This window comes from Trichechus manatus, unplaced genomic scaffold (assembly GCF_000243295.1).
Source record: "Trichechus manatus latirostris isolate Lorelei unplaced genomic scaffold, TriManLat1.0 scaffold00107, whole genome shotgun sequence".
Classification (NCBI taxonomy): Eukaryota; Metazoa; Chordata; class Mammalia; order Sirenia; family Trichechidae; genus Trichechus; species Trichechus manatus.
Genome location: NW_004444043.1, coordinates 6,626,672 through 6,654,346, shown reverse-complemented (window position 1 = coordinate 6,654,346; position 27,675 = coordinate 6,626,672). Strand labels below are relative to the sequence as shown.

The following is a 27,675-nucleotide window of genomic DNA, read 5'->3' as shown; positions in this document are numbered from 1 at the left end:
TTGGCTGCTAACCAAAGGTCAGCAGTTCGAGTCCACCAGCCTTTCCTTGGAAACCCTATAGGGCAGTTCTACCCTGTCCTATAGGGTCACTACGAGTCAGAAACGACTCGATGGCAACGGGTTTGGTTTTTTTTACACCAAAATTGTCATTTCAGCATATAATTAGCATAAAAATTATCAATGAGACATTTTGTCTTTTTATTTTTTTAAAACTACGCCTTTGAAATATGATGTGCATGTTATGCTTAGACCCCATCTCTGTCTGGTTGTTAAATTTTATGCTATTTTAATATTTAAATTTAAATTATAATTAATTAAAATTAAATAACATTAAAAATTCAGTTCCTTAGGTGCGTATTTCAAGTTCTCTGTAGCCACAAGTGGCCAGTGCCTACTGGGTTGCATAGCACAGGCCTAGGTAATACTCCGCTTCAGTTAAAGAATCAAGGCTTAATATTTGCAACACTGTACCTAACCTGGTGCTTGGCATATAGAAGGTACTCGATAAATGTTTGTTGACTGACTCAAGACTATCATCTGGATTTTCTCAGGTATTAGTCAGATGTGTTCTGTATAGCGGCTATCCTCCTGGTATTCCACTTCTTCCTGTAGAGCAGTGTTTCTCAAAGTGTGGTCCCCTGAGCAGTAGCATCATCACCACCTGGGAAATTGTTAGAAATGCAAATCTTCCGGATTCCATCTCAGATCTACTAGGTCAGAAACTCTGGAGGTCGGGGCCTGCAATCTGTGTTTTAACAAGCCCTCCAGGAGATTCTGATGCAGGCATTAGTTTGAGAACTATTGCTGTAGGTCAGAGGGGGGTCCTGTGTTTGTAGTTCTTTCTCTTGGAGTGGGAGGATGCCAAGACAACAATAGCTTCTAGTTCTATAAAAACAAAAAACCAGCTGCCATCAAGTCGATTCCGACATGGCAACCCCATGCGTTTCAGAGTAGAACAGTGCTCCATAGGGTTTTCATGGCTGTGGCCTTTCGGAAGCAGATTGCCAGGGCTTTCTTCTGAGGCACCACTGGGTGAGTTTGAACCTATAGCACTGTCCAATAAAACTTAGTACAAGGACAGAAGTGTTCTGTATCTGCACTGTCCAATATGGTAACCACTAGCCACATGGCTGTTGGCCACTGATAATGTGGCTAGTGAGAATGAAGAACAAAATTGTAAATATCATTTAATTTTAATTAGTTTAAATTTAGATTGAGATCGTGGCACGAGACCATCTAATGAAACCCTCTTACCAACAGGCAGGGGAAGCACAGGGTTCGCTAACTGCGGGGATCATTGCTCCAAGCCTGAAGTAATTTCAGGGTTAACTCTGAGGCAGAGCTGATGGTCAACAGCCCCATATTCTCCAGGGCTACTCTTGGAAGAGAGAAGGATTCACTGAGCCAGTGCTTTCCAAGCCCAGGATTAGGGTAATCAAAACAACCTGCATCCCACTGCCTGCTCAAGATTCATGGACTGGCTTTTCCAGATCAGAAGTAGAACCATGAAGTCTGACAAGGAGGCCATGGCATACAATAATCATATTTTGTAATTAGAGATTGCACAAGCTGTTCTCTTCTTTTACTCCTGTGTTATCAGAATTGGCAGTCTATTAATTTTCTAATGGTACAGGCTATTTGACTTTGCTTATGATGACCTTTTTTTTTTTTAAATTTATTATTTCTCTTTTCTAAAAAATGCTTTCTGGAGCTGACAAATGTCTCTACCTTTGTCTTGGACCCTTTCTCTCTCCCCAGTTCTTGGGCAATTACTATGATTTCCTACACTTCCAAAGTAGAGGCGTTTTCCGTAATGACCCAAAGAAAAAGAAAATGACTGGGTTTCAAGGTGCAAGATAGAAAGACCTCAGTGCCACAGCTCTGATTACTTAAAATGAGAGTAAATAAGAAGAAAAGTAACTTGCATTTTGTTTTGTTCAGATCATCATACCTTACTGAAGCCAACTCAAACCCTATGTTACCCAAGGCGTGAATTATATTCAATCATACAATTGAAATGAGCTCTATGGAGCTGAGATGTGGCTCTTAATGAAAGGTACTTGGCAAAAAGAGGGACAGCATAGCTCTGTGAGACCACTGGGCAGCCCATCATAATATGCTTTGTAATTTAGGTGCACCCAAGAGGGTAAGGGAAGCCCTGGTGGTGCAGTGGTTAAGAGCTCGGCTGCTAACCAAAAGGTCGGCAGTTCAAATCTATCTGCCACTCCTTGGAAACCCTATAGGGCAGTTCTGCTCTGTCTATAGTGTCACCGTGAGTCGGCATTGACTCGACAGCAATGGGTTTTTGTTTTTTGTTTTGTTTTGTTTCGTTTTTTAAGAGCGTAAGGAGCCCTTGTGGCACAGTGGTTAAGAGCTTGCCTGCTAACCAAAAGGTCGGCAGTTCGAGTCCACCAGCCGCTCCTTGGAAGCCCTATGGGACAGTTCTACTCTGTCCTGTAGGGTTACTATGAGTCAGAATCGACTCAGTGGCAGTGGGTTTTCAAGAGGATAAACGTGACCTCAGAATAATTCCAGTTCCTAAACCCAATCCCCATCTGCTTACCCTTCCCATAAAGAGGAAAGTTAGTTTGTATTTAGTTGTAAATACTGTACTATGATTTTTATGACAGCTAAGCCATTTTTATTTGTAAACGGAGCCCAAAAGCAGCATATTATGTGCAGAAGGCATCACATAAACAGTAAACTGGCAAAATAATTCTACTTTTGACATAAGGAAAGTGATACAGAGTTGTTGTTTTCTGTATGTCCACCTGAAACCTTCCTGAACAGCTTTCCCTCTCTACCTCATCGATTTAATGCTTTAATTGGCAGACAGTAAGGTCTGATGGGAAAATAATGGTCCCTTAAATACCTGAGAATGAAAAGCAAATTAAGTTAGCACAGTGTAAAAGGCAAGTAATTACATAATGTCAATCTCGTTTTATGCAGTTTAGTCTTAAACAGCATACAAAGAAAGGACATGCTTAGGAGAGGGAAAAAAAAAAATACAACTACTTCTTTAGGTAACTTATGCCCTGCTTACTTTGGTGAGCAATGGGATTCAGGGAAGTTTTCTCAAGCAAGGATCTTCCTGTACTTCTCTTTCTCCAGCCTGTCCTAATTTGTACCAACTAATGACAAGGCAACGGTCATTCTGAGCCAGGGATCGTTTTTTGCTTCATAAACGTGTTTCTGAATAGGAAGATAACCTGATTGTATTATGGGAGAGAAGAAGAGAGTCACAGAGAGCTCTGGGTTGCTGGAGGAGTGACCCGGCTTGTGGAGGGACCCCCACTTTTCATCTGTACTCGTTGCTAGCTTTGTGGCGTCTGGTTGGTTTTCAGCCCTAGTGCCTGGATTTTATCACCCACCAAAAAGGGACATCCTCATCTAAGATACAACTATTGGTCCCTATTCATCTGAGCAAAAGAGAAAGGCGGAAACTTGAGATTCAAAAAAGGAACCAGATTACAGAACCAATTAATTGTTTCCATGAACCACAGCCTCCTCTACCTTGAGACCAGAAGAACTAGATGGTGCCTGGCTACCACTACCAGATGTTCTGATCAAGGTCACAATAGATGGATCCTGACACAAAGGGAAAAAAATATGGAACAGAACTTCAAATTGTCAAAGAATCCAGACTTACTGGACCTGTTAAGATTGGAGGAATCCCTGAGACTATTGCCCTGAGATACTTTTTAAACTTTGAACAGAAGTCACCCCCGGAAGTCACCTTTTAACTAAATAGCAAGTTAGCTCAAAAGTAAAGAAAGTCACCCTTCAGTACTGCATTCTTTTAAAAAATTAGCTATATGAGACGAAATGGACAACAGTTACTCTAAAGCGTGGATAAGAAGGTGTGGGGTGGGGGGTGTGCAGTGAGACTAAGTTAATGGGAGTGAAACAACTAGAACAAAAATAAGAATGTTGACGCAATGGGGTGAAGAATGTAACCAATGTCACGAACATTATATGTAGAAATTGTTGAATAGGAACCTGTTTTGTTGTGTATACTTTTACCAAAAATATAATTTATAAAAAAAAAAAAAGAAACATTCTCAGGACCAAGGCACATAGAATAATCAATAGCAATGACAGTGAAGCCCTTTATGAATAAAAAGTGGAGGGAATCCTGGTGTGGGGAAAGAAAAAGGGGAAAAACATGCTGTTAGGGATTGAATTGTGTCCCCAAAAAATATGTTTTGCAAATCCTAACCTCTATGCTTGTGGTTATAATCCCATTTGGGAATGGGTTGTCTTTGTTATATTAACGAGACTGGATTCGTGTAGGGTGTGTCTTCTATCAGTCTCTTTTGAGATATAAAAGAGATTAAACAAGCAAGCCTAAGAAGCAGAGACGGGGCAAGAGAGATGCCAAGCCATATGAAGATAGCCCAGGAGCAGAAGCTCAAAGAGATAAGGACCTTCCTTCAGAGCTGACAGAGAGAGAAAGCCTTCTCCTAGAGCCTGCACACCGAATTCAAACTTCAAGCTTCCTGAACTGTGAGAAAATAAATTTCTATTTTTTAAAGCTACCCACTTGTGGTATTTCTGTTATAGCAGTACTAGATAACTAAGACAGTCACCAGAATAAGTTAGCTACTGATTAAAGCAATAATCTCTATACTGTACCAAAATTAAGCTGCTAAAGTTTCTTGATGGATTACACAAAATAAGTTCTCAATAGCAAAAGTGATGCATTTACAAAACTGTAAATAGATTAACCCATTCCTTTAGCCTTCTGGGAAATGTATAAACCAAAAACCAAACCTATTGCCATGACGTTGATTCCGACTCATAGTGACCCGATAGGACAGAGTAGAACTGCTCCATTGGGTTTCCAAGGAGCGGCTGGTGGATTCCAACTTTGAACCTTTTGGTTAGCAGCCAAACCCTTAACCACTGCAACACCAGGGCTCCGGCAAATATATAGTTTTGACTAAATTAAAACATATATTTAATTTGACTAAGTACCCTTCATAAATCTCATTTTGCAGATGCAATTTTGACAGAACAAAGTGTTGTGATGATTAGAGAAACCCTATTCCCTGCTTACTTATTAATTTGGATGAAATAATGCTGTGCAAATTCAAAGTCCGTGAAGCAGGGAGTATGTCCACCTTGTTTCTTACTATGCTGTCCATGCTATAAATTGAAACAAATTAAATGTCTGTTGAGTCCCTGCTGTATACCAAGATTTTTATTAAAATGCTTACTGTGTATTATCTGATTTAATTATCATAACAAATACATGAAATAGTAATTATTTTCCCTATTTTACAAGTGAGGAGATCGAAGTCTTGAGTGGTTAAGTTACTTGGTAAAATAGCATAGCTATGAAAGGGTGGAAACAGAATCCCGTTGTAATTCTAGCACACCCTTGCTCTTTTCTCTGTCTTGTTCTTATTTACCAGCTTTAGACCTTACGGTATGTATGAGTATGTAATCATTCTGATTCTCTACTAAATGGATAAATTGATAAATGGATACACAACTGCTACTTAAAGACTTTTGGGAAAGAGTTTTCCCAGTGGTTTGGAATCAAAATTAGACTATCGTTACATATAAATGATGGCCAACATTTATTGAGGAGTCCCCAGGTGGCGCAAAAGGTTAAGCGCTTGCCAGACTGCTAGCGAAAAGGTTGGTGGTTTGAACCCACCCAGAGGCATGTAAGGAGACAGGCCCAGCAATCTGCTTCTGAAAGGTCACAGCCTTGAAAATCCTATGGAGCAGTTCTACTCTGCACACATGGGGTCACTATGAGCTGGAATCAATTCAGTGGCAACTAACAACAACGTTTACCATTTACCATGTTCTAGATATTATTTTCAGGGCTTTATATTCATCCTTCTCTTCTGTTTCTCAAACAGCATAACTGAATTCTGTGAGGTGGGTGCTATTGTCATCTCCATTTCACGGAGAGGAAAATCTTTGCCAACTGGGGGCTATTTTGTTTCCCAGGGCATTTTTGGCAATATTTGGCCACCTTTTTGGTTGTCGCAATTGGTCAGTGCTACTAGTATCTGGTGATAGAAGCCAAGGATGCTTATAATGCACAGAACAGCTCCCCACAATAAAGAATTATCCAGCATAAAATGTCAATAATGCCAGGGTTGGGAATCCCTTATCTAGAAAGTACACTGTTAGTATTCTTCTGTGCTTTTCAACCGTTGAATTTGGACAAGATGCTGGGAATAATAAATACTACCTGTAGTATTACTGATTGTTAATTCTTACCTGCATTTAATCTCAAACTTCTTCCTCTTGGGAATATTGATTATACTATATTACAATAGGATATTATTCTGTGCATCAGAATCATCTGGGAATCTTCTGTAAAATAAAAATGCCTGGTCTTACCCCTCCCAAATTCTTGCTGAACGAGTCTAGAGTAAGTCTTGGAAGCCAGATATTTTTATAAAGCTCCCCAAGTGCTTTTAATGTGCAACCAAGTCTTGAGAAACTTGTTGAGAAAAGTATCAGAGATTTTAAAAGTGTAGAACACTTAGACCATTCTGTACTAAGGTAATATCATAAAGGTGCATGGTTATGGAGTGCTTATCATGTGCCCATGACTGTGTTGAGTATTTTACAAAAGAAATGGGATCACCATGAGTTGGAATTGACTCAGTGGCAACCGGTTTGGTTTTTTGTTTTGTTTTGGATTTCACTTTAAATCCTTCAATACATCTGTCAGGTAACCAAAACCAAACCCACTGCTATCAAGTCAATTCTGACTCATAGCAACCCCATAGGGTTTCCCAAGGCTATGAATCTCTACGGAAGCAGACTGCCACATCTTTCTCCCGAGGAGCCGCTGGTGGTTTCCAACTGCCTGCCTTTCGGTTAGCAGCTGATCGCTTTAACCACTGGCACCACCAGGGCTCCTTATCTATCAGGTAAGTGTTATTATTGCCATTTTACAGATGATGAAACTGAGATGTCAGAAGATGAAATAAACTTGCCTAGGAGCACACAACTCGTGGGTGACAGAGCTGGCAATTAAATCTAGCTCCTTCTGACTGGTGAGCCTGTTTGTAAAGCAGTGGCTCCTGAAAACATGAGCGTGCATGAGAACCACCCAGAGAGCTGTCAGACCCCAGAGCTTCTGATTCAGGACGTCTGGGGCAGGCGAGGCCCAAGAATTAGCATTTCTAATAAGTTCCTAGGTGATACTGCTGATCTTGCTAGTGTGGGAAACACACTTTAAGAACCACTGTGCTAAAGTGGGACAATTTCCTATAAAATCAAACTATTTCTCTTTTATGACATTTCTTTAAGGAGTTTCATTCTGCATTTCCCCCTGAATCCTTGGGGGATTTTTAGCACCTTTGTGTTCCACTAGCTTAATGAATGACGATACCAGGGGACAGTCTAAATCTCATGTTCAAAGGGCATCATAGCTACTCCCTGCGGTAGTGTGGGGTCAAGGGAGAGCCATCCAGGGGGAGAGATCAACTCCCTTCTCACCTCTAAAGATAGTACTCCAAACCAGGGAAAAAGAAAGGGAGAAGAAAGAAATGAAGGGAAGGGAGATCAAGAACCCATTTGTGACAAATGATTAGCAAAATGAAAATAAGAGTTGTCTAAGGTGGTAGGGGAGGTGAGGGGTGAAGAGAAAGGTGTGAGATTCATCATCGAAACAATAACTCTAAGCAAAACTTAAATAATGCTTCTAGCAATTCCAGTCCTAGGTATATACCCAAAAGACTTGAAAGCAGGTGCTCAAACAGATACGTGTACACCATTGTTCATTGCAGTATTATTCAGAGTAGCCAAAGGTGGAAACAACTCAAGTGTCCATCAATAGATGACTGGATAAATATTTCATACATACCATGAAATATCAGTCAACCATAAAGATGAATGAAGTCCTGGCACATACTACACCATGGATGAAACTTGGAAACATACTGAGTGAAATAATTTAGATAAAACGGACATATATTGCATGATCCCACTTTTATGAACTATCTAGAATAGGCAAATGCATAGAGACAAAAGTTTATTGGTGTTACTAGGGGCTGGGGGGAGGAGGGAGTAGGAGTTACTGCTTAAGGGGTACTGAGTTTCTGTTCAGGGTGATGGAAAACTTGTGGAAATGGACAGTGGTGATGGTAGCACAACACGGTGAGGTGAATGCAATTAATGTCACTGAATTGTACACTTAAAAAGGGTGAAAATGGCAAACTTTGTTAAACATATTTTATCACAATAAAATTTTTAAAAAGTGATTTGGTTACATAAATTTTAATAAAATCGTGTTTTAAGCTAAATAAATCCAACACTCACGTGAGCATTTTGGTCTCACATTTTTTTAAAAAAATGCTGTTTTCTATAGCAGTCAAAGCAATTTTTATATCTTTAGACATCTCTCCTTCCTAGCGATAAGGGTGGAGGATCAGAAATTTCTGTCTGTACGTCTTCATCCTTCTTATTTTACAAGTGGGAACACAGACTACAGGGTTGGGATCAAACTTGTTCCCAGGCTTTATTGCTGCTGCTGCTGGAAGGCGTGTTTTCCTCAACTCTGTAAAATGCCCGTGTGCTTTATTAATTACCTCATAGGCAAATGTGATCCTGTATTTTGCAGAATGGGATCCTGGTAATGCCTTTATGCAATCCTTCATCACTGGATCTTAATACCAAAAAAAAACAAAAAAAAAACCCACTATTTTCAAGTCAATTCCAACTCATAGCAACCCTGTAGAATAGAGTAGAACTGCCCCATAGGGTTTCCAAGGCTGTAATCTTTACAGAAGCAGACTGCCACATCTTTCTCCTGCAGAATGGCTGGTGGGTTCAAACTGCCAACCTTTCAATTAGCAGTGGAGCGCTTAACCACCGCGCCACCAGGGCTCCTTGGGATCTTAATAAGAGGGTCCAAAATAATTGAAGACAAATAAATTCTGAAGGAAAATTATGTTATATTTTTATGATCATAGGGATGACCTTTGTTACATGGCATAAGAATACTGGATCTGTTTTCCTACTAGCGGGATGAAAACAAAGGGGAATTAAGTGCAGAACTTATATGAATCCATACAATTCAAGGGAAAAAATGATGTTTTAAACGATTCATTGTGTTTTAGAAAAATACTGCATTGTTTTGTGAATAAGTAGTATCAAAAAGAAAAAAAAAAGTGCCTCCTGCTTCTTTGCCTGAACAGCCTTTCACCCTTAGTTAATGAAATGGAACAGTTGATGCCTTTAACTCCTCTTGCATTTAATCTCATTAATGCAGTCTGTTGAGATTCTAGTTGTGGGATAACGTAGGGGCAGTCGTCAGTCCTCTAGTAAAAAGAGTAATATTTGTCAGTTAGGACTTTTAATTGCTATATCAAAATGTGTGAGAACCAGCTCAAAACTAAAGCTGACGCCACTGGTGAGTTTTACATTTTCTTCTCTCTTCTCACGTTTAGCCTTATTAGCTACCCTCTCGGCCAGAAAGTAAGCATTTATAAACTCTCAGCAAAATAAGTTGATGGCTAAGTGTGGGGACAATAAAATATTTTCTGGCTTGGAGACGTATATAATACGTCACTTAGGTTTAATTTTACGCTGGAGAACATATTTAAATATAAATACTAGCATATCTTAAGGTGAATTACCAAATGCATAAATTTTGAGATTAAATGCAAGCAATCATCTGCTACATTACAGTCATGTTAACAATGTAAACATCCTTGTTAACAATTCTGTAGCTTTGATTTTAGTCATTGGCATTGCTATGGTTATGATCACTTTACTTTTCTAATTTTTTAAAAATCCATTTAGTTTATCAGTGTATTATAGTAGACATTTTCCCACCTGTAAGAAACATATCCCCCCCCCAAAATAATAACAGAGGGCTTCTAGAGGGGCATCCTAAATTATCATTTTACCCCCTAAAATAATTTCTTGTGCTGCTTACACATGAGAATACTTTTCTTTAAATTCTATATGTGTCATTTTTTAAAAGGCTGTATGTGTAAGGATGAGCTAAACCTAATGTCTGGTTGAATGACTATTAACAATGAAATGATTATACTTGAGTTTATCTTCTAAATTTTTTTATAAGTTAGTGGCATAGTTTCCGAAACACAAATTATCTAATAGGATAGGCAGGTTTTAAGTATTTTTTCAAAAATATTTCAGGGTAAAATGATAAACTATTGTCATTTCTTTGCTAGAGAGCAATGAACAATAGTTAGAAATCATAAAAATGTGAATTGATATACCCTAATTGTTTTAGTTTTGAATAGCATGAAGCTAACAATTGTTCAAAAAAAGTTGTCAATCAAACTAAAACTCCTTCCGATATTACATAAAATCAGAATTATATCTCTCCCTAATGCTTAGAGCTTCCTGGTGCTTATATTTTTAGAAAAGAATAGCTGTCATTTCTATACAATTTTTCACCTATTTCAGCATATTAAGTATTTACATACTTTATTGATAAAATAAGCCATTGAAAGCAGATTGCAGTTCTGACATCAATGGAGTCTTTAAACAGCTATTTATCCTTACTACCAACAGATTTACTCAGGATATTGTTGCTATTGTTGTTTAGAAATTAATAACAGTGGACGTATTAACGTCTATGTACTTAATCCTCTTTGGTTCTGAATCACTATTAGCAGATACTCTCATAGGTGAACAGAAATGTTTCTCTCTCCCCCGATTTGATGTTAAAAAAGAAAATATGAAGTTGCTGTCTCTTGGGAAAATTACATGAAACACAGTGTTTGGTTTTAGGGGATTTTGCACACACAGACACACACAGATACACAACTCTTTTTTTAATGAATTATATGAACAAATGTGTCCTTACATTTTGCAAAGAGAACCAGATACTTTTCTTTTTTTCTGTTAAATTTTAGTGGAATTAAAAGAAATATCCTAAATTAAAGCTGAGGCTTTATTTTAAGTACTACAGTAGAATACTCAGTATGGTGCTCAGCAGTTTTGGGTTTTCATCCATGATTTTTTTCCTCCAATATTTTCTGCCTAAAATAGCTCTGCTGCTTAGAAGTAATTCAAACCTCTAAACAAATGACCGAAGAAAACCCTTTTTTCCTCCCAGTTCAATCCACCTGGTAGCATCAAAATGCCCTTGGTACAAATTACAATATAAGAAACAGCTAACTAATGGGATCGCCATAACCATACCCATTCAGATGTTATCATAAACAGTCAAACAATGATTATGAGTGTTCTACATGTAGAAAAAGCAGTTCAATATGGGGGAGCATGTAAAAATGTAATTTGAAGATCACAGTATCTACGCTTACGACTTTATGTGTCTACGGAGAGAGTCTCTGGGCATAAGAAGGGATGGTCATCATGGTCCATACAGCTCCTTCACCAGCTTACATAAACACTGAATAAAGCTGTGAGGGATTACGTGCAGCCTGCTGGAGCTGATGAGCTCAAAAATAAGATAGCTTGGGTCCCCTAATATTTAGGATTACACTGCTAATCTCTTTAGGGAAAGTGTGCAGTATCAGCAGAACAGGCACTTCAGTCTTTGAGGGAACTATGCACCCATAATTCTACGTTTATTGGGTGGCTAAGCCTTTGCCTCAGACCCACATTGTGACATTTAGCATCGGGCAAAATAATAACAGAGGGCTTCTAGAAGGGCATCCTAAATTATCATTTTACCTCCTTAAAATAATTTCTTGTGCTGCTTACACATGAGAATACTTTTCTTTAAATTCTATATGTGTCGTTTTTTAAAAGGCCATATGTGTAAGGATGAGCTAAACCTAAGCATGCCCTCCTCTGACCTCAGAGTTCATTCATCTCTCTGGAGATGAAATAAGAATTATAAGATCATGTCTTCAATTCTGTAATTTTTTTTTCATTTCAATATTCAGTGTTGAAGCAATGGTGGCTGAATTGCAAGTTTGCTAGAACATAGATAATATAATAATGTAATCTTTAATGCAAAAATTTGCAACATACTTAGTCAATTTTGTATCATCGATGTTAAAAGAAAATTTTGAGTTTTTCAGATAATCCAAAAAATGAGTTCCTACAATCTGAGTTCTTATGGAAAGATTGCTGGTGTCATTAAATGTCCAAGTTGTTCCGTCATACCTGGAAACTGCTTAATATCATGTTGGACTGCTTATTCATATGGTTTTTTTCCCTAGATGATCAACCCTCTGATGTTAAAGGAAGTCTTTGGGGCTTACGGTAGTGCTTATTCTTTTTTCATAATCTCTCTCTTTCTCTCTGATTTTTTTCTCTCTCTTACACATACACAAACATACATACAAAAATCACATGCAAATATCTCACCTATGTCCTATAGTTTTATGTAACTATATACTACTTCAATGGCTACCAAACCAGTTGCCATCAAGTTGACTCTAATTCATGGTGACCCCATGTGTGTCAGAGTAAAACTATGCTCCATAGAGTTTTCAATGACTGATTTTTCGGAAGCAGATCACAAGGCCTTTCTTCCGAGGCACCTCTGGGTAGACTTGACCTGACATCCTTTCCATTAACACTGAGCATGTTAACCTTTTGCACCACACGGGGACTCCATATCAATGACTAAGGGCATATCAAGTATTTGTAAATGTGAAAAAGTGACAAACAATACTGCTATCTACTCTTTAGTCACCTAGGCAAATTGTAGGATATTATTTGAGGCGTTTATTTGATAATATGAGGTTGCTACTGAACTAGTTAAAGTTATTATTAGATGAGTAAGAGAGTATATATACATGACTAACATCCTGATCGTATGTGGACATCATCCCAATGAGATGCAATCATCTACCCAAATACCTTATGAGAGATGATACCTGTCACTTTCATTTTATAAGTTTTCTTTTTTTCAAAATAAAGGCATTGAAAATTGGATTCAGATCATTATATTTTAGAATATATCCTCACCCTTTTCAATGCAGTCTTGGCTTTTCTTTTGTTTCTTTCTTTCTTTTTTTAACTTAGGGTGAAAGTTTACACCGCAAATTAGTTTTTCATTCAAAAATTTTTGCACAAATTGTTTTGTCACATTGATCGCAATCCTAAGATTGTGTCGGCACTCTCCCCCCTAACCTTTTCACCCTGGGTTCCCCGTGTCCATTCCTCCAGTTTTCCTATCCCTTCCTGCTTTCTCTTCTTTGCTTTTGGGCAGATGTCACCCATTTGGTCTCTTATACTTGATTGAACTAAGACGCATGTTTCTCATGTGTGTTATTGTTTGTTTTATAAGCCTGTCTAATCTTTGGCTGAAGGGTGGACTTAAGCAGTGGCTTCAGTTCTGAGTTAGCAGGGTGTCCAGGGGCCATAGTCTCTGAGGTTCCTCCAGTCTCTGTCAGACCAGTAAGTCTGGTCTTTTTTGGTGTGAATTTGTATTTTGTTCTACATTTTTCTCCCACTCTATCCAGGACCCTCAATTGTGATCCCTGTCAAAGCCATCTGTGGTGGTAGCTGGGCACCATCTAGTTCTTCTGGGCTCAGGCTGGTAGAGGCTGTGGTTCATGTGTTCCAGTTAGTCCTTTGGACTAATATTTTCCTTGTGTCTTTGATTTTCTTCATTCTCCTTTGCTCTGGACGGGATGGGACCAATAGATGTATCTTAGGTGGCCGCTTTCAAGCTTTTAAGACCCAAGACGCTACTCACCAAAGTAGGATGCAATTGACCTAGATGTCCCCTGACACCAGGGTCCCCAGCCCTCAGCCCCAGTAACTTGGTCCTTCAAGGTGTTTGGATGTGTCTAGGAAGCTTCTGTGACTTTGCTTTGGTCAAGTTGTACTGACTTCTGGCTTTTCTTTTTTAACACTTTAAGAAATCTAGTGTTTCTTTCCCACCAACAGAAAGAAAAATGTTTTTCTTATTTTCAAAATCTCTACACAAGTACTGAGAACATGAGGAATGTTCTCCACAGCTGTCAATGAAGAGAATGAAAAATAGGATTGTTTGCTTCCCACCCCAAACTTTAGTTAATTGAGGCTTTCTGTGTGTGTGTTTGTGTATGTGTGTGTGTGTGTGTGTGTGTGTTTGTATGAGATACCCATACCCATGCCGCTGGTCTACAGACCACACTTTGAGTGGTCACAGAAGACATTCACTGCCATCATCCTGAATGATTCAGGTCCTACACACACATTATCTCATCATAATTAAAACCTTGGCAAGACAAGATGCATCTAATGGAAATTAATTCATAATTATGAGTTTAAAACCACTACAACTTATAAAAGTGATTTATTTGCTTACAAGAGGGATATTTACCTTATTACCAGTAGTTGCTATTAATTATTATACTAATTGCTGTCATTGTTATTTATTGGTCTCATTCTCTTGTTTTTCCACTCCTCTGGAGAGACAGAGTAAGCAAGCAACCCTGCCGGGGTAAATTTCCTACGTAAAAGATAAATCCACTCCCTTCATGGAAATTCTGCACATCATGTCTTTGAAAAAACTTGTTTTTGCCATTATGATATGGTAGTAAATTTTTCCTTACTCTAGCTTCCAGTGATAGATCGTTTACGGAATTAGAATAATATAAAGCAAAATGTTATCTTTAGGTCATTTAGAAGATGTCTATCAACTGAATGGAACAGAAGGTTCACAAAAATCCCCCACCCAGAATATTACAAAGAGCTTGCTTGAGAAGGGAGGGAGACTCCAGATGCTGGTAAATGTATGGGGAATATAAGAAGGGATGAGTGCACTAGTGGCACTGACGGTTCAGTGGTAGAACTCTCGCCTTCCATGTGGGAGACACAGGTTTGTTTCCTGGCCAGTGCACCTCATGCACAATCACCTGTCTGTCGGTGGAGGCTTGTGCATTGCTGTGACGCCATACAGGTTTCAGTGGAGCTTCCAGACTAAGAAGGACTAGGAAGAAAGGCCTGCTGATCTACTTTGGAAAAATCAGTCAACGAAAACCCTGTGGATCACAACGGTCCAATCTGCAACTGACCATGGGGATGGCACAAAACTGGCAGTGTTGCATTTTGTTGTGCATGGGGTTGCCACAAGTTGATGGCAACTAACAAGAGGGTGCACTAAATGTCATAACCTGTATTTGGTATTTAGGCAGGAAGCTGAGATTAAGATGCCATCTACCCTAATGCAACATACTGAGACACACCTCCAGTCCAGTGTCAGGAATCTTTTAGAATCACCATCTAGTGGGATATAGGAGCTAAAGCTCAAAGACTTACTTTTTCCTGATGGTCCCATTTTTCCACATTTCCATCCCACCTCAGCCTTGGGGCAATTGTCTGACAAATCAAAGTTACCGTGGAACAGAGTCCCAGGAATACTTCCTTCATCCTAGGCCTTGAGATTTGTTGTTACATGACATGGAAAGATTTTATACCTCATAGAGAAAAGTACTTATCACTCTGCCAGGAAAAGATTTGTCACAGATGGTAGATGAGATACGATTTGGGCTACTGAGACCATCTGCAAAAGGATTTTTAACCAAAATAGTCATCTTTATTGGAAATGTCTACATCTGTAAATTGTACTTCACTTAGACAGTAAGAACTTTTCTTGCACTGCCCACTTTCAGCATTAATGGTAAAATCCTGAGAAGCAAGCTGACAGGTGACCCCACTCAATGGGAGCTGTATAGGCTAAGTAAAACCAAACCAAACCAAACCCATTCCTGTCGAGGCCATTCTGACTGATAGTGACCCTGTAGGGCAGAGTAGAAAACTGCCTCATAGGGTTTCCAAGGTGGATTCGAACTGCTGACTTTTTGGTCAGCAGCCAGGCTCTTAACCACTGCACTAACAGGGCTCTATAGGCTGAGTAGATGTTTTTTATTTCCCTTAAAGCCAAAAAAAAGGCAAAACAAATGCTGCAAATATAGCCCCAAAGCAAAGGTCAGGAAGTCAGGAAGCACAGACAGAATTATTGCTCACAACTTAATATTTCCAGATCTGGCCTTGCCCCTGGGTTTTATCTCCTTGGCGGATGGTTTACGTGGTACAGAGAATGTCCAGTAAGTACCTTGACTCACTGAACTTCCTTCATTTAATTCTCAATGGGAACCTTAGTATATCCTATCAGGACCATGCAGGGGCCTTTCCAAAATATATATCCCCCAATTTCAAGATTCTGAAATCTTCTCCCCACTCCAAATATGGAAACTCACGATCACGTGAAACCACTTTTGTAAATGGGAGCATGTCAAATCTCTTGCCTGTACTGATAGATTAAAAAAAAAAAAAAAATTAGAACCACCACTGTAAGGAGTTACTAAAATTCTCTGCTGAGCACTGGCGAAAACATAAAAAAGAATGGCCCTCTGTCCTCAATGGACTTACAATGCCCAGTTGTAAGACTTGGAAGGGTAAAAATCAGAGCCACAAAAGCATACAAAGTAAAAAAAGTTTCCTCCGACCAGAAGGCACCTGAAATGTCCATTATTACTGTCATTCCTGATGAATGCTTTTAAGAGTTAAGGTATTTTGTTGGGTCAAAGTGGTACATTTTCTAGTTAACTCATTAATCTGTATTAGTTTATCTAACCATGACACCTGCTGTCACCAATGGGGTTCTGAGGGAACAGAACTAAAGATATGTACGTTTTGATAAGCAAGAAGAATTGAAAATGTGGTGACTCTGTGAGAAGTTATGGCACAGGACTCTAAGTAAGGAAGGGCCTTCAAGAGTTACTGCAGGTGGGAAGGAGAAGAAAGTAGGGAGAGATTACCAAGAATAGTGAGACAAATTTTGACTATAATTGTTGAATAGGACCTGCCTGCTAAATTCATAAATTGTTCTAATATAAGGTTAAAAAATCATATTATTTTAAATTTTTCATGACACTCTTTAACACTGTGAGAATCATATTTCTAACAAAAAAAAAAACAACCAACATAGCATTGCTTTCATACGCAACGATATTTAATTGGTAAAAAAAAAAATTAACTATAGTCTCCACAAAGTATTACTAGTAGCAAAATAAGTGAGAGGAATGAGTAAGAAATTGAAAAAATGAGCACATCACAGGACGTCTCTCTTGGTATTTCAGCGCCTCTGAATTTGCCTCCCAGAGAATGCCATTGTTGAATTAGTCCATGAGTCAAGCAAAAGTACAAAAGTCGGGCTCTCCTCCTCACTTTCCTTCTATCATCTTTATTGTCACAGCTGGTGGAGTCCAAGCCACCAAGTCCTCTCTAGATGTTCAGTCTGAAACCATGATAAATAGCTTGTCACTAGACCTGTATTCACTCCAAGACAGTTCCATGGGAGGATATGGCAAGTATAATGGCAAGACATTTCAAAATGGCAAACATTGGAGCAATAATGTGATCTGTTGTCTTAACTGATATCTGAAATATTCTGTCCCAAAGATGTGCTTTATGAAGTACATAGTATGAACTAGAAAGTTGTAGCTGAGCAAGAGTCTATTTTAAATGAGAGAAAAAGAAGCGAATTAGTTCTTTGAAATGTTTAAATTTGTCTTCTTCTACAATAAGCCTCAGATGTTCTATTCTGTTGCAATAGAACACAGCAACACACGTATACCCCTTTAAATGCTTTTTTCCCTTTAAAAACGCTGTTAAAATGTTTGTAGTTCTCCAGGATTCCATGTTGAGGTAAGATTATAAATATGTATAAATACGCAGATGTTCCATCGAATGATTCCTTATCCCATTTGTATTTCTGAAGTTGTGTAAGATAACCTTTGTGGCTTTCAAAAACATCTTCTCACGCCCCAGGGGGCAAATTACCTCTATTTTCATTTCCTTAGAGTTAGATCATTTTATAATTAAGAACTTATTGAAGCAGATTCTCCCCACGTGTAAGCTGTTCCCTGGAGAGTAATTTATGCAAAGAGAGACTCTGACTTAATATGATATAAGCCTAAAAACTATACAATGAATACCTGGAATTTTTAGTCAATTTTGTAATCATTATAAGTAGTCCACCATTTGAAAGGTCATCTTTTTTTTAAAAAGCCCATAATCCAAATAACTTGTAGTGTCATTCATTAAGTTATTTTTAAATGACAAGATCTTTAATGGAAGAATAATAGTTTAACTTGTCATATTTATTGTCCAAGAGCATTAGAAATACCAGTTAACGATGATGATGATGATGACTATGATGATGATGAAGGCTAGCATGTTTTAGCTGTATATTATTTACAAATTGTTGTCGTTGTTAGCTGCCATGGAATCGATGACCTCATTCACGCGGGAACAAAATGCTGCCCAGTCCTGCACCATCCCCATGATCTAACCAGTTATGGATCAGAGCTTTGTGACCCACAGGATTTTAATTGGCTGATTTGGGGAAGTAAATCACCAGGTCTTTCTTCCTAGTCTGCCTTAGTCTGGAAGCTTCACTGAAATTTGTTCAGCATCAGAGCAACACACAAGCTTCCACTTATGGGTGGTGGCTGTGTATGAGGTGCATTGGAGTCATTTCTACATAAAATATCTCATTTGATCCTCACAAATCTATGAGGCTTCTCAGCTAAGGTTTATAAGCCAGAAAACATAAGATCGGAGATTTTTCTTGGCCCTGGCCTTAATCATTCATGGATTAGAGAGTGGAATCCAGGAGAACAGAGTAAAATGACACTGAATCTCGTATTTTTCCCAAAATCTTGGAAATGAGTACTAGGTCATGTTCATCTGAAGCTAAAAGAAATAGAAGCAAATGGAAAGACTTAGTTTAATAATTAGTTGTCTCTTCTAAGGTTTTTATCATTATTTCTTTAACTGGTGCTGTTGGAATGAATTAATAACAGAGGAAGTCAAAACCACATTCTTATTTTATCTTTGCGGGGGGCAGAGAAAAGGTTACTGAACAAAATATCAAGAAAATTGAGTAATTTCTAGTTTTCTGTTTCCCATGTCGACTCCAGAGCATCCATTAACCATGTGGATCCTAAGTTGTAGCTTATAAAAACAGGGACGTAACACTGAATATTTTTGCTTATGAAGATGATTTGAAACTGAAAAATTTAAAATGATACTCTAAAGCTAATTATTGTATTTTTTTTAAATATAAAAGAATAGGAAAAAGAAGGTAATGTCTCACATTTATTTATTTTGTGTTATTCAAGAATGAGAAACTGTACAAAAGCATCCAGGTGGCAGATTCACATACAAAGCATTTTGAAGTATATTTTGCATAATTATTTTAAATTGGGAGAGGGAATACCAGATCATCCCAGTGTGTATAATTTTAACAACTTTAACAATACTCTCTGTCTAAATCCCAGGAGCTGCAGAATCTGGCATCACCCCCTCTGCCCAGTCAAGGTTGTAGACACACACTTTCCCTTATGGCCAAGTTGCTTTTTTTAATGATCACAAGCCACCATCATTCCAGACCACCAGTCTGTTTTCATTCATTTCTGCCTTGCAGAAAGACCTTTGGCTTTCACTTTTTTATTTATTCATTTCCCAAAGTTGTCATCACCCCAAACATAAACTGCAGGAGCCCTGGTGGCACAGTGGTTAAAGTACTTAGCTGCTAACTGAAAAGTTGGCAGTTCAAAGCCACCAGTGGCTCCACGGGAGACAAGACCGGGCGATCTGCTCCTGTAAAGATTATAGCCTAGGAAACCCTATGGGGCAGTTCTACTCTGTCTTCTAAAGAATCAACTTGACGGCAAACAACGATAACAAACATAAACTCCATCCTCCTTAAGCAGTAACTCACCGTCCTCCCCCTCCACCCTCTCCCTGGTAACTAATAATCTACTGTTATCTCTTTGCATTTGCCTATGGTAGATATTTCACGTTAAGCGAGAACCATGCAACATTTGTCCTTTTGTGTCTGACTTACTTTCACTCTCCGTAATGTTTTCAAGTTCATCCATGTCGTAACATGTATCAGGACTTCATTTCTCTTTATGGCTGAGTAATAGTCCATTGCATAGCTGTACTGTATTTTGTTTATCCATTCATCTGTTGATGGGCACTTCAATTGTTTCCACCTTTGGCTATTATGAATAACACTGGAAGGAACATTGGTGTACACGTATCTGTTGAAGTCCCTGCTTTCAATTCTTTTGGGCTGGACTATACCTAGCATTGAGATTACTGGGTCATACGGTAGTTCTATGTTTAACTTTTTCAGGAACCACCAAACTGTTTTTCACATCGTCTGTTTTACATTCCCATCAGCAATGCACATGATTGGCAATTTCTCCACATCCTCACTAACACCTGTTATTCTTTGTTTTTGTTTTTGTTTGTTTTATATAATAGCCATCCCAACTGATGTTGCCTTCCACTTCTGTGTAACCAAATCCTACACAGTCTTTAAAATCAACCAAAATGTCTACATGTCCATTGAAACTATTTCAGTTCCTATTGAATTCATAGTAAGTGCCCATGTAATTTATCATTTTTCACTGATTTCTGTGAATTTTGTTTCATTAATTAGATTTGTGTTGTCATTAGCATATCTTACCCTGTGTCGACGCCCTTCATTATTATAGTGGACATCTAGAACATGCTCAGTAGGTATTGAACTGATGCATTATTGGCATTTTCAAAAGTAAACATCCAGCCAGAAAATGTGCAAAGTCACCCCCTCCCAATTTTACTTTATTTATTTAAATATTATTGAAATAAGGCAAAGTGATAACTCTCAGTGACTTAGTGTCCAAATATAAAATTCAACCAAAGCCAAGGATTCAAGGGATTTTTGAGTCACATTATTTCCAAATTAGGAAGGAGGGAATAGTTAAGGCAGGAGACTGGAAAAATTCTGATCCCTGGTTATATTTTTCAGTTTGAGAAAACCAGCACGAACTGTGATAAATGGATGCCTTTTCCCTTAGAATAAGTTTGTTGTTATTAGCTGCTGTCAGATCAGCCCCCATTCATGGTGACCTCCTGTACAGCAGAATAAAATGTTACCTAGCCCTGCACCACTTCCACGATCACCTTCAGAATGCTCAAGTCCGTTGCTGCAGCCACTCTGTATTTTGAGTGCCTTCCAACCTAGAGGGCTTATTTTCTAGCACTATATCGTACAGTAATTTTTTGTGATTCATAGGGTTTTCACTGGCTAATTAATGGACATAGATCACCAGGCCTTTCTTCCTAGTCTGTCTTAGTCTGACAGTTCTGTCCAAACGTGTCCACCTGCTGGTATTTGAAATACTGGTACCAGAGTTTCCAGCATCATTGCAACATGCAAGCCACCACAGTAGGACAAACTGACGGGTGGTGGAGAAGAAGCCTAGGAAGGCCAGATGGTAGCAGATGACCCCCAAACTGCTGATCCCACCTCAGTGTCTTCAAACACCAGCATCATGGAAGGGGGAAGATGAAAAGAGGAAGAAAACTTTGTAAACTCAAAATGTCTGTTTTTCCCTTTCAGCCCAAATCGAAGTGATACCATGCAAAATTTGTGGCGATAAGTCCTCCGGGATCCACTACGGAGTCATCACGTGTGAAGGCTGCAAGGTATGGAACTTTAACACAGCACAGTGGACGGCGTGCGTGTTTGCCTCAGGAGTCTGTGTACTGCATGGGGCACGTGGTGACAACTTTATAAAGAAGAGCTGCTAAGGATTTTTGCACCTGCTGCTGACACTCAGGAATTCTTGCTTGGTGGGTGGGTGAGTGGGTTGACTTTCTATTCTTTTACCTTTCACCTTTTAGTTATTGTCTAACTCGTCAGCAGCTCCTTACAAATAGATATTTATTTAAAATCTTGGATTATTCACATTTACAGAGATTTAAACACTGACTCTTGCTGTTTTCACAGTATTGTCTCCAGTAAACCCCTAGGCATTTAGTACTATAGGAAAAAACTAAACGTTACAAGCTAATAGGCATAAATATTTATCTATCTGCTTGAGAAAGAGGAAGTCAAGGTAAATTTGCAAGATGTATATAAAAAAGCAAAAAACAAACCCGTTGCTGTTGAGTCGATTCCAACTCATAGTGACCCTACAGGATAGAGTAGAGCTGCCCCATAGAGTTTCCAAGGAGTGGCTGATGGATTTCAACTGCCGACCTTTTGGTTAGCCTCCAAGTTTTTAACCACTGTGCTACCAGGGCTCCAAAATGTACATGGCCATCCTTTATTCTCACATTCCAGAAAAAAAAAAAGAAAACTGGAAGCATGGAATGTTAAGTGGCCCAGATAATCTCTCAATCAATTTAGAAATCACTTGTCCCAACTTCCTCATTTGAGGAATGAGGACCTGAGGTCTCAAGAAGATTGTCATTTGGTCAAAGTCACTGGTCTAGTTACTGAGAGAACATGGCCAAGATCATGGGTTTTTTCATTCTCAGCCTGGTATTCCCCTCTCAGACATATTCTACCAATCCTTCCAAAGACAAATTCCTACGGGCAAGGTGATTTTAAAATACAAAGTAAGAGAGTAGCCATAAACATAGACCTAATGGAGCCCTGGTGGCAAAGTAGTTAAAAGCTCTGGCTGCTAACCAAAAGGTTGGCAGTTCAAATCCACCAGCCGCTCCTTGGAAACCCTATGGGGCAGTTCTACTTTGTCCTGTAGGGTCACTGTGAGTCAGAGTTGACTCATTGGCACCGGGTTTGGTTTTGGTTAAACTGAGCCCTGGTGGTTCAATGGTTAAGCGCTTGGCTGCTAACTGAAAGATTGGCTGTTTGAACTCACCCAGTGGCTCCATGGGAGAAAGACCTGGCAAACCTATTCTGTAAAGATTACAGCCAAGAAAACCCTACAGGGTAGTTCTACTCTGTCACATGGGGTGTCTATGAGTCAGAATTGACTCCACAACACCCAACAACAATCTGAAATAGCAGTTCCTGGGTGGCACAAATGGTTAAGCACTAGACTACTAGTTGAGAAAGGTTGATGGTTCAGACCCACCCAAAGGTGCCTTGGAAGGCTAGCCTGGAAATCTGCTTCAAAAAGTGACTGCCGTGAAAACCCTATGGAGTTCTACTCTGCACACATGGAGTCACCATAAGTTAGAATTGACTCCATGGCAACTAACAACACAACAATCTGAAATAAGAGAAATTTGAAACTTAATAGTAAGTTTTTAAAATTAATCCTTAAAAGGAAAGAAAGAGTGAGAGGCAAAATATCAAGGAATGATAAAAACAGTTCTACAACTAATTTAAAGGGCAGTGTGTTACCTTAACAAATGAAAAGCAATGACAGTCTGGGAGGGGAAAGATTATACTTGGGCACAGTTATTGGAAAGAGAAATTATTTTTTTGAACAAAGAAGCAAACAAAGTGAATCATTAATGTCAGTAAACTAGAGTACAGTCATGGATTCTAAGATCCAATCTTAATCTTAAGAGACTTTCCAATATAAATGAAATAAAACATACTGTAACTGTCAAATAGTGATGCTCTGTGAAAAATTGATGACATTTTCATAATAGTCTCAAAAAGTATGATTCCTGGAAATGAAACTACAGGAAAGGGAAACAAAAAAGAAATAAATGAGAATTAAAGTGGAGGAGGGGTGCAAAGAGGGGGGAATAACACTAATGAACTAACCCATCAACATACTGATCTGCTTTGGAGGTGATTAGTGATAATCCATGTTTGAAGATCATGAGATGTTCCTGTAGACCTCTAATTAAGAACTGCATGGTATCCGCCTTAATGTAATGTTTTCAACTCATCAAGAAGAAACAATAAGGCAAACTTACAAGCCAATGTTACTTGTAAATTATATGGTAATTTGTTGTGATCCATAGGGTTCTAGAATGAATTATTACTTCCTCTGGGAAGGTAGACAGATAGTTTTCTTTGTAAACACTAATAATTTTGGAATGGGAACCCGCTCCAGTGAGTGTGTTTACATCACCCCGTTGGCTTGTTGCTCAATTTTAAGAGCTCTGGTACTGTTGGCATAATATCCACTAAAAATGTTTTTTTAGATCAATGTTATAGGAGGGATGTTTTATATTTCATTGTGCAAACTCTATTTGGAAAATGGTTGATTTTAAAATATGAGGCAAAGTGTGTTAAGTCACAAAACATTTTAAACAGTGATTTCCAAAAGATTTTGAGCTACTAGATAAATATAATTCACACAGGTCAATAGCCAGGAACAAGTGTTTATGCTCCTGTCTTCTATACTTTTCTATATAAAGGAGGAATCCATAGTCAAAGAAATTTTGAAGTTATCATGAAGCATACTGAGGTTTTAGTAAAATGACATTGTATACCACACTATTATTTTTTTAATTTTCATGGAAAGACCTACATTTGTAAACGTACTCATTTTTTTCCAAATAAAAAATTCAAGAAATTCTGTCCAGAATGAGATGTCACTGTCTGTACATTCAGTATCAACCTCTCAATTTTCATAGTACCATTTTCGTGTCAATATAAACAACCCACTTTAAATAACATCAGTTCAGCTCATGCATTTATTCAAATTCCTATTCAATAAAATTTGAAACAGAAAATCTCTTTTTCATGCCAAAAAGTTCATTTGCAATAATGAGCAACAGATAAGGAAGAAATGCTTCGTAATTAATGTCGAATTGGCATTAAATTAGGACTGTAGCTGTGACTTCAGAGGTTTTTCTGCCAACTGTTTTGCTGAGTGACACTTGAGTACCCACAGATAAAAAAACACACACAATACTTTCTGGAAATGTAAGCTTCAAGTCATCTCTAATCAAGATGGATGGGCAGAGGTTATGCTTTCTTATGGTTCTTGTGGTACATGAAGCACATCATTTCAGTCCTTGGGGGCTTGGGTATGATCTCTGTTTTAAGGGTCTCTGAATTCAACCAAACTGGGCAATCAGGTATCATATCCTTCCCTCACTGGTCCATCAAATAAATAATATACATGGATATGTAGAAACAAAACTAGTTCTTGTTGAATGGCTTTAAGATTACAACTACAAAACGAATTTGGGACTCTTTCTCTCTAAAGCGATTACTTGGCCACACATCATTTCTGAGATTCTTCACAAGATGGCCAAGGTCTCTTTATAGTGCCATGTAGAGCCATAAGGGAGTCTCAGGGGAAAGGAAAAATCAGTCATGTTGATCCTGTATTTACTAATTTGTATTTATTGCATTAATTTTGATTTTTAAACATACTATGTTCAATATTATTTATCTTGATTACTGAGTTTTTTGGTGACTCATATTTTAAGGCCAAGGCAGTTGCCTCATTAGCCTCACCCTAGTCCCATCCCTGCTTTATCCTCCTGTTGATAGTTGAGGAGACACAGAAGCTGTCTGATGATAGTCAAGTAACCTGTTCCAGACCTCTCAGTACGATGGGCATTGGGCCTACTGTCTCTGAACTTTTTTAGGTCTTCTGCTTCCAAAGGATGTTGCTGAGGGTTATCTTTTCTTAAAATTTCTCTTAGTAAGACTTTCAGAGACCATCAGTTTGCTCTTGGCACTTTGTACTTTTGTTGCATTGTTTTAGACAATTTAAGAGCAAAGAGTGAAAAAGGAAAGTGATTAACCCTTTCATGGTTTTTTCTTTTTGGAATTTTTTGGTGATGCCATGTTTTTTCACTAATGGAATGGATGCTGAGTCATTGTTTGTTGGTAGTTTTTTATTATTTGACAAAAATGTAGTGTCAATTACCAGCAGGACATGTCAGTCCATGTTCCATGAAGCACATCACATAAGCAGGACATACTGATCCCATGGTGCATCACACTTCTTGGTTACTCTAGAGTCATTAAATTTCTTACTCAATTTTCCAAAAATACACACAAAATACTGCATAAACATTACACTTGCTGCACATAATTGTTGTCAGTTTGATTTAGAGTGGGCCATATCAGTACCATGTTCCATGGAGCACATCACACACAGGACGTATCAGTCCCATGGCCCAGGAAGTGCATCACAAACTGTTTTCACCCCTAAAATAACTCGTTTACTTGAATATTTCTGAATGCCAGAAACCGTACCTTCCCAATAACACAAAGGAAATAGTAAACTTACTTGCAAGCCTTATCTTGCTGTATAGAAGCCAAAAGACACAAAAGTTTCACACAATCACTTCTCTGTGAAGCATCCCCTCATATGAATGGCTCTCAGCACTCACATGTGGTGCAGACCAACTTCCTTGTTTTTTAGGCGGTTTCGCCAGTATCCACCATGATGCCAGAACGTACATTCTAGGAATGGAAAATGTAACAGGGGCATATATACTCATATATACCCCATGGTCCATGGAAGGATTAAATAGATGAATGAATGGATGAATGATAACTTGCATATCTCTAGAGAAAATGTTTATTTTCTCCAGTAGGGTTTTCCGTAAAATATCCAAGGGGGCAGAAGATGGTATTCAAAGGATTTTAAAAATAATAAATGCAGTGTGACTTTATTTAGTGGGGTAGTGTGGTCCATGGCAGTTCGTTTTGTACCAAAAGGACCCAAACATATTTGCATGAAGATCTCCCGCACCACCTATAGCCTGAGGCCATCAGAGACCACTACTAGTTCAGCTCTTACTTATTGCTTATTTTTAATTAAATGGTTTATATTCTGTATTTCTTTCATTCAAAGATGTGGTTGATTTTAAGGTACCTCCTTGGTTTGAAAACAACTTTTCAGATGCATTCTGGCCAAATTCAGGAAGTTTGAAATGGGGGAAAATGTACCTCAGAAACCAGAAAAATAATAATATATCATAACCATGTACTCCTCAGTACTGCCTTTGCTACCAACACGCCCAAGTTCCTGGCTCCCACGGCACTTGACACCAGCCTTGGTTATTGTCCTCATCAAGTTTTGCCATATTTGGTTTAACAGTGACACTGTCCTTCACCACCCTAGCCCCTCTGCTCTTTGGGAGCAAGAACCATGTACTTTTCTTCTTTGCATAGAACAGCACAGTTCACAAATGTCTTCAGTAAACATGAATGAATGAATGAGACCTTCATGTCTCTGAAAATAGTAAATATTTTCTCTAAACATCTGTAAGCTATCCAGGAAGAGGTATCCAAAGAATTTTAAAAATTAAAGTCGGTTGTGTTCACTGCAGAAAACAGAGCAAATATACACGTTAATACTCTGTTTCCCTTCGTATAAGTTTATTTCCATCCCATTCTTTCATTCCCTCTAGGGATTCTTTAGGAGGAGCCAGCAGAACAATGCCTCTTACTCCTGCCCACGGCAGAGAAACTGTTTGATTGACAGAACCAACAGAAACCGTTGCCAACACTGCCGACTGCAGAAGTGTCTTGCCCTGGGAATGTCAAGAGATGGTAAGACATTGGCTTCCTATTTCTTATTTAAACACTTTCAAGTGAATGCTTTGCCAGAGTCTATTTAAACTCCTGGTAGAACTCTAGATGGGGGAATGGGAGATAAGCAGAAAGAAAATCACAGTTGTGCTAATGCATTAAAAGGAAAAGTAAGAAAATATAAAAATATAGTATGGCTTATGAAGAAGAAAGGAAGTCCTTTACTGTATGCAGCTCATGAAGTTCCTGTACTAACAGGAGAAGAAAGGGCATTGAATGGATAGGGCCACATTCTATTCTTTTTTTTTTTTTTTAATTGTTGTAATTAAATGAAGTTTACATTTCAAGTTAGTCTCCCATACAGAATTTTTTTTATATATACATTTTTATGAGACCCCAACCGCTCACCCCATTCTGCGACAGCACGCTCCTCCCCTCCGCCCCTGATTCCCCATGAACATTCAACCAACTCCTAACTCTCTCTGCCTTCCCATCTCACCTCTGGACAGAAGCCGCCCCTTTGGTCTCTT

At 38.6% G+C, this 27,675-nt stretch overlaps 1 protein-coding gene across 2 annotated transcripts in view; it reads left to right on the top strand.

Annotated features, from left to right (window-relative positions):
* The window catches only part of RORB (RAR related orphan receptor B), a 200,042-nt gene that overhangs the window by 106,314 nt on the left and 66,053 nt on the right, over positions 1-27,675 (top strand). Inside the window, exons 1-3 of one of the 2 annotated variants that reach the window (XM_023737747.1) lie at positions 9,302-9,391; positions 21,329-21,414; positions 27,025-27,166. In XM_023737747.1, the coding sequence (XP_023593515.1) occupies positions 9,352-9,391; positions 21,329-21,414; positions 27,025-27,166 (268 nt within the window). In that variant the 5' untranslated portion in view covers positions 9,302-9,351. Of the gene's footprint in view, positions 1-9,301; positions 9,392-21,328; positions 21,415-27,024; positions 27,167-27,675 lie in introns of those variants that run through there. The other variant, XM_004383290.2, reaches the window with a different exon arrangement.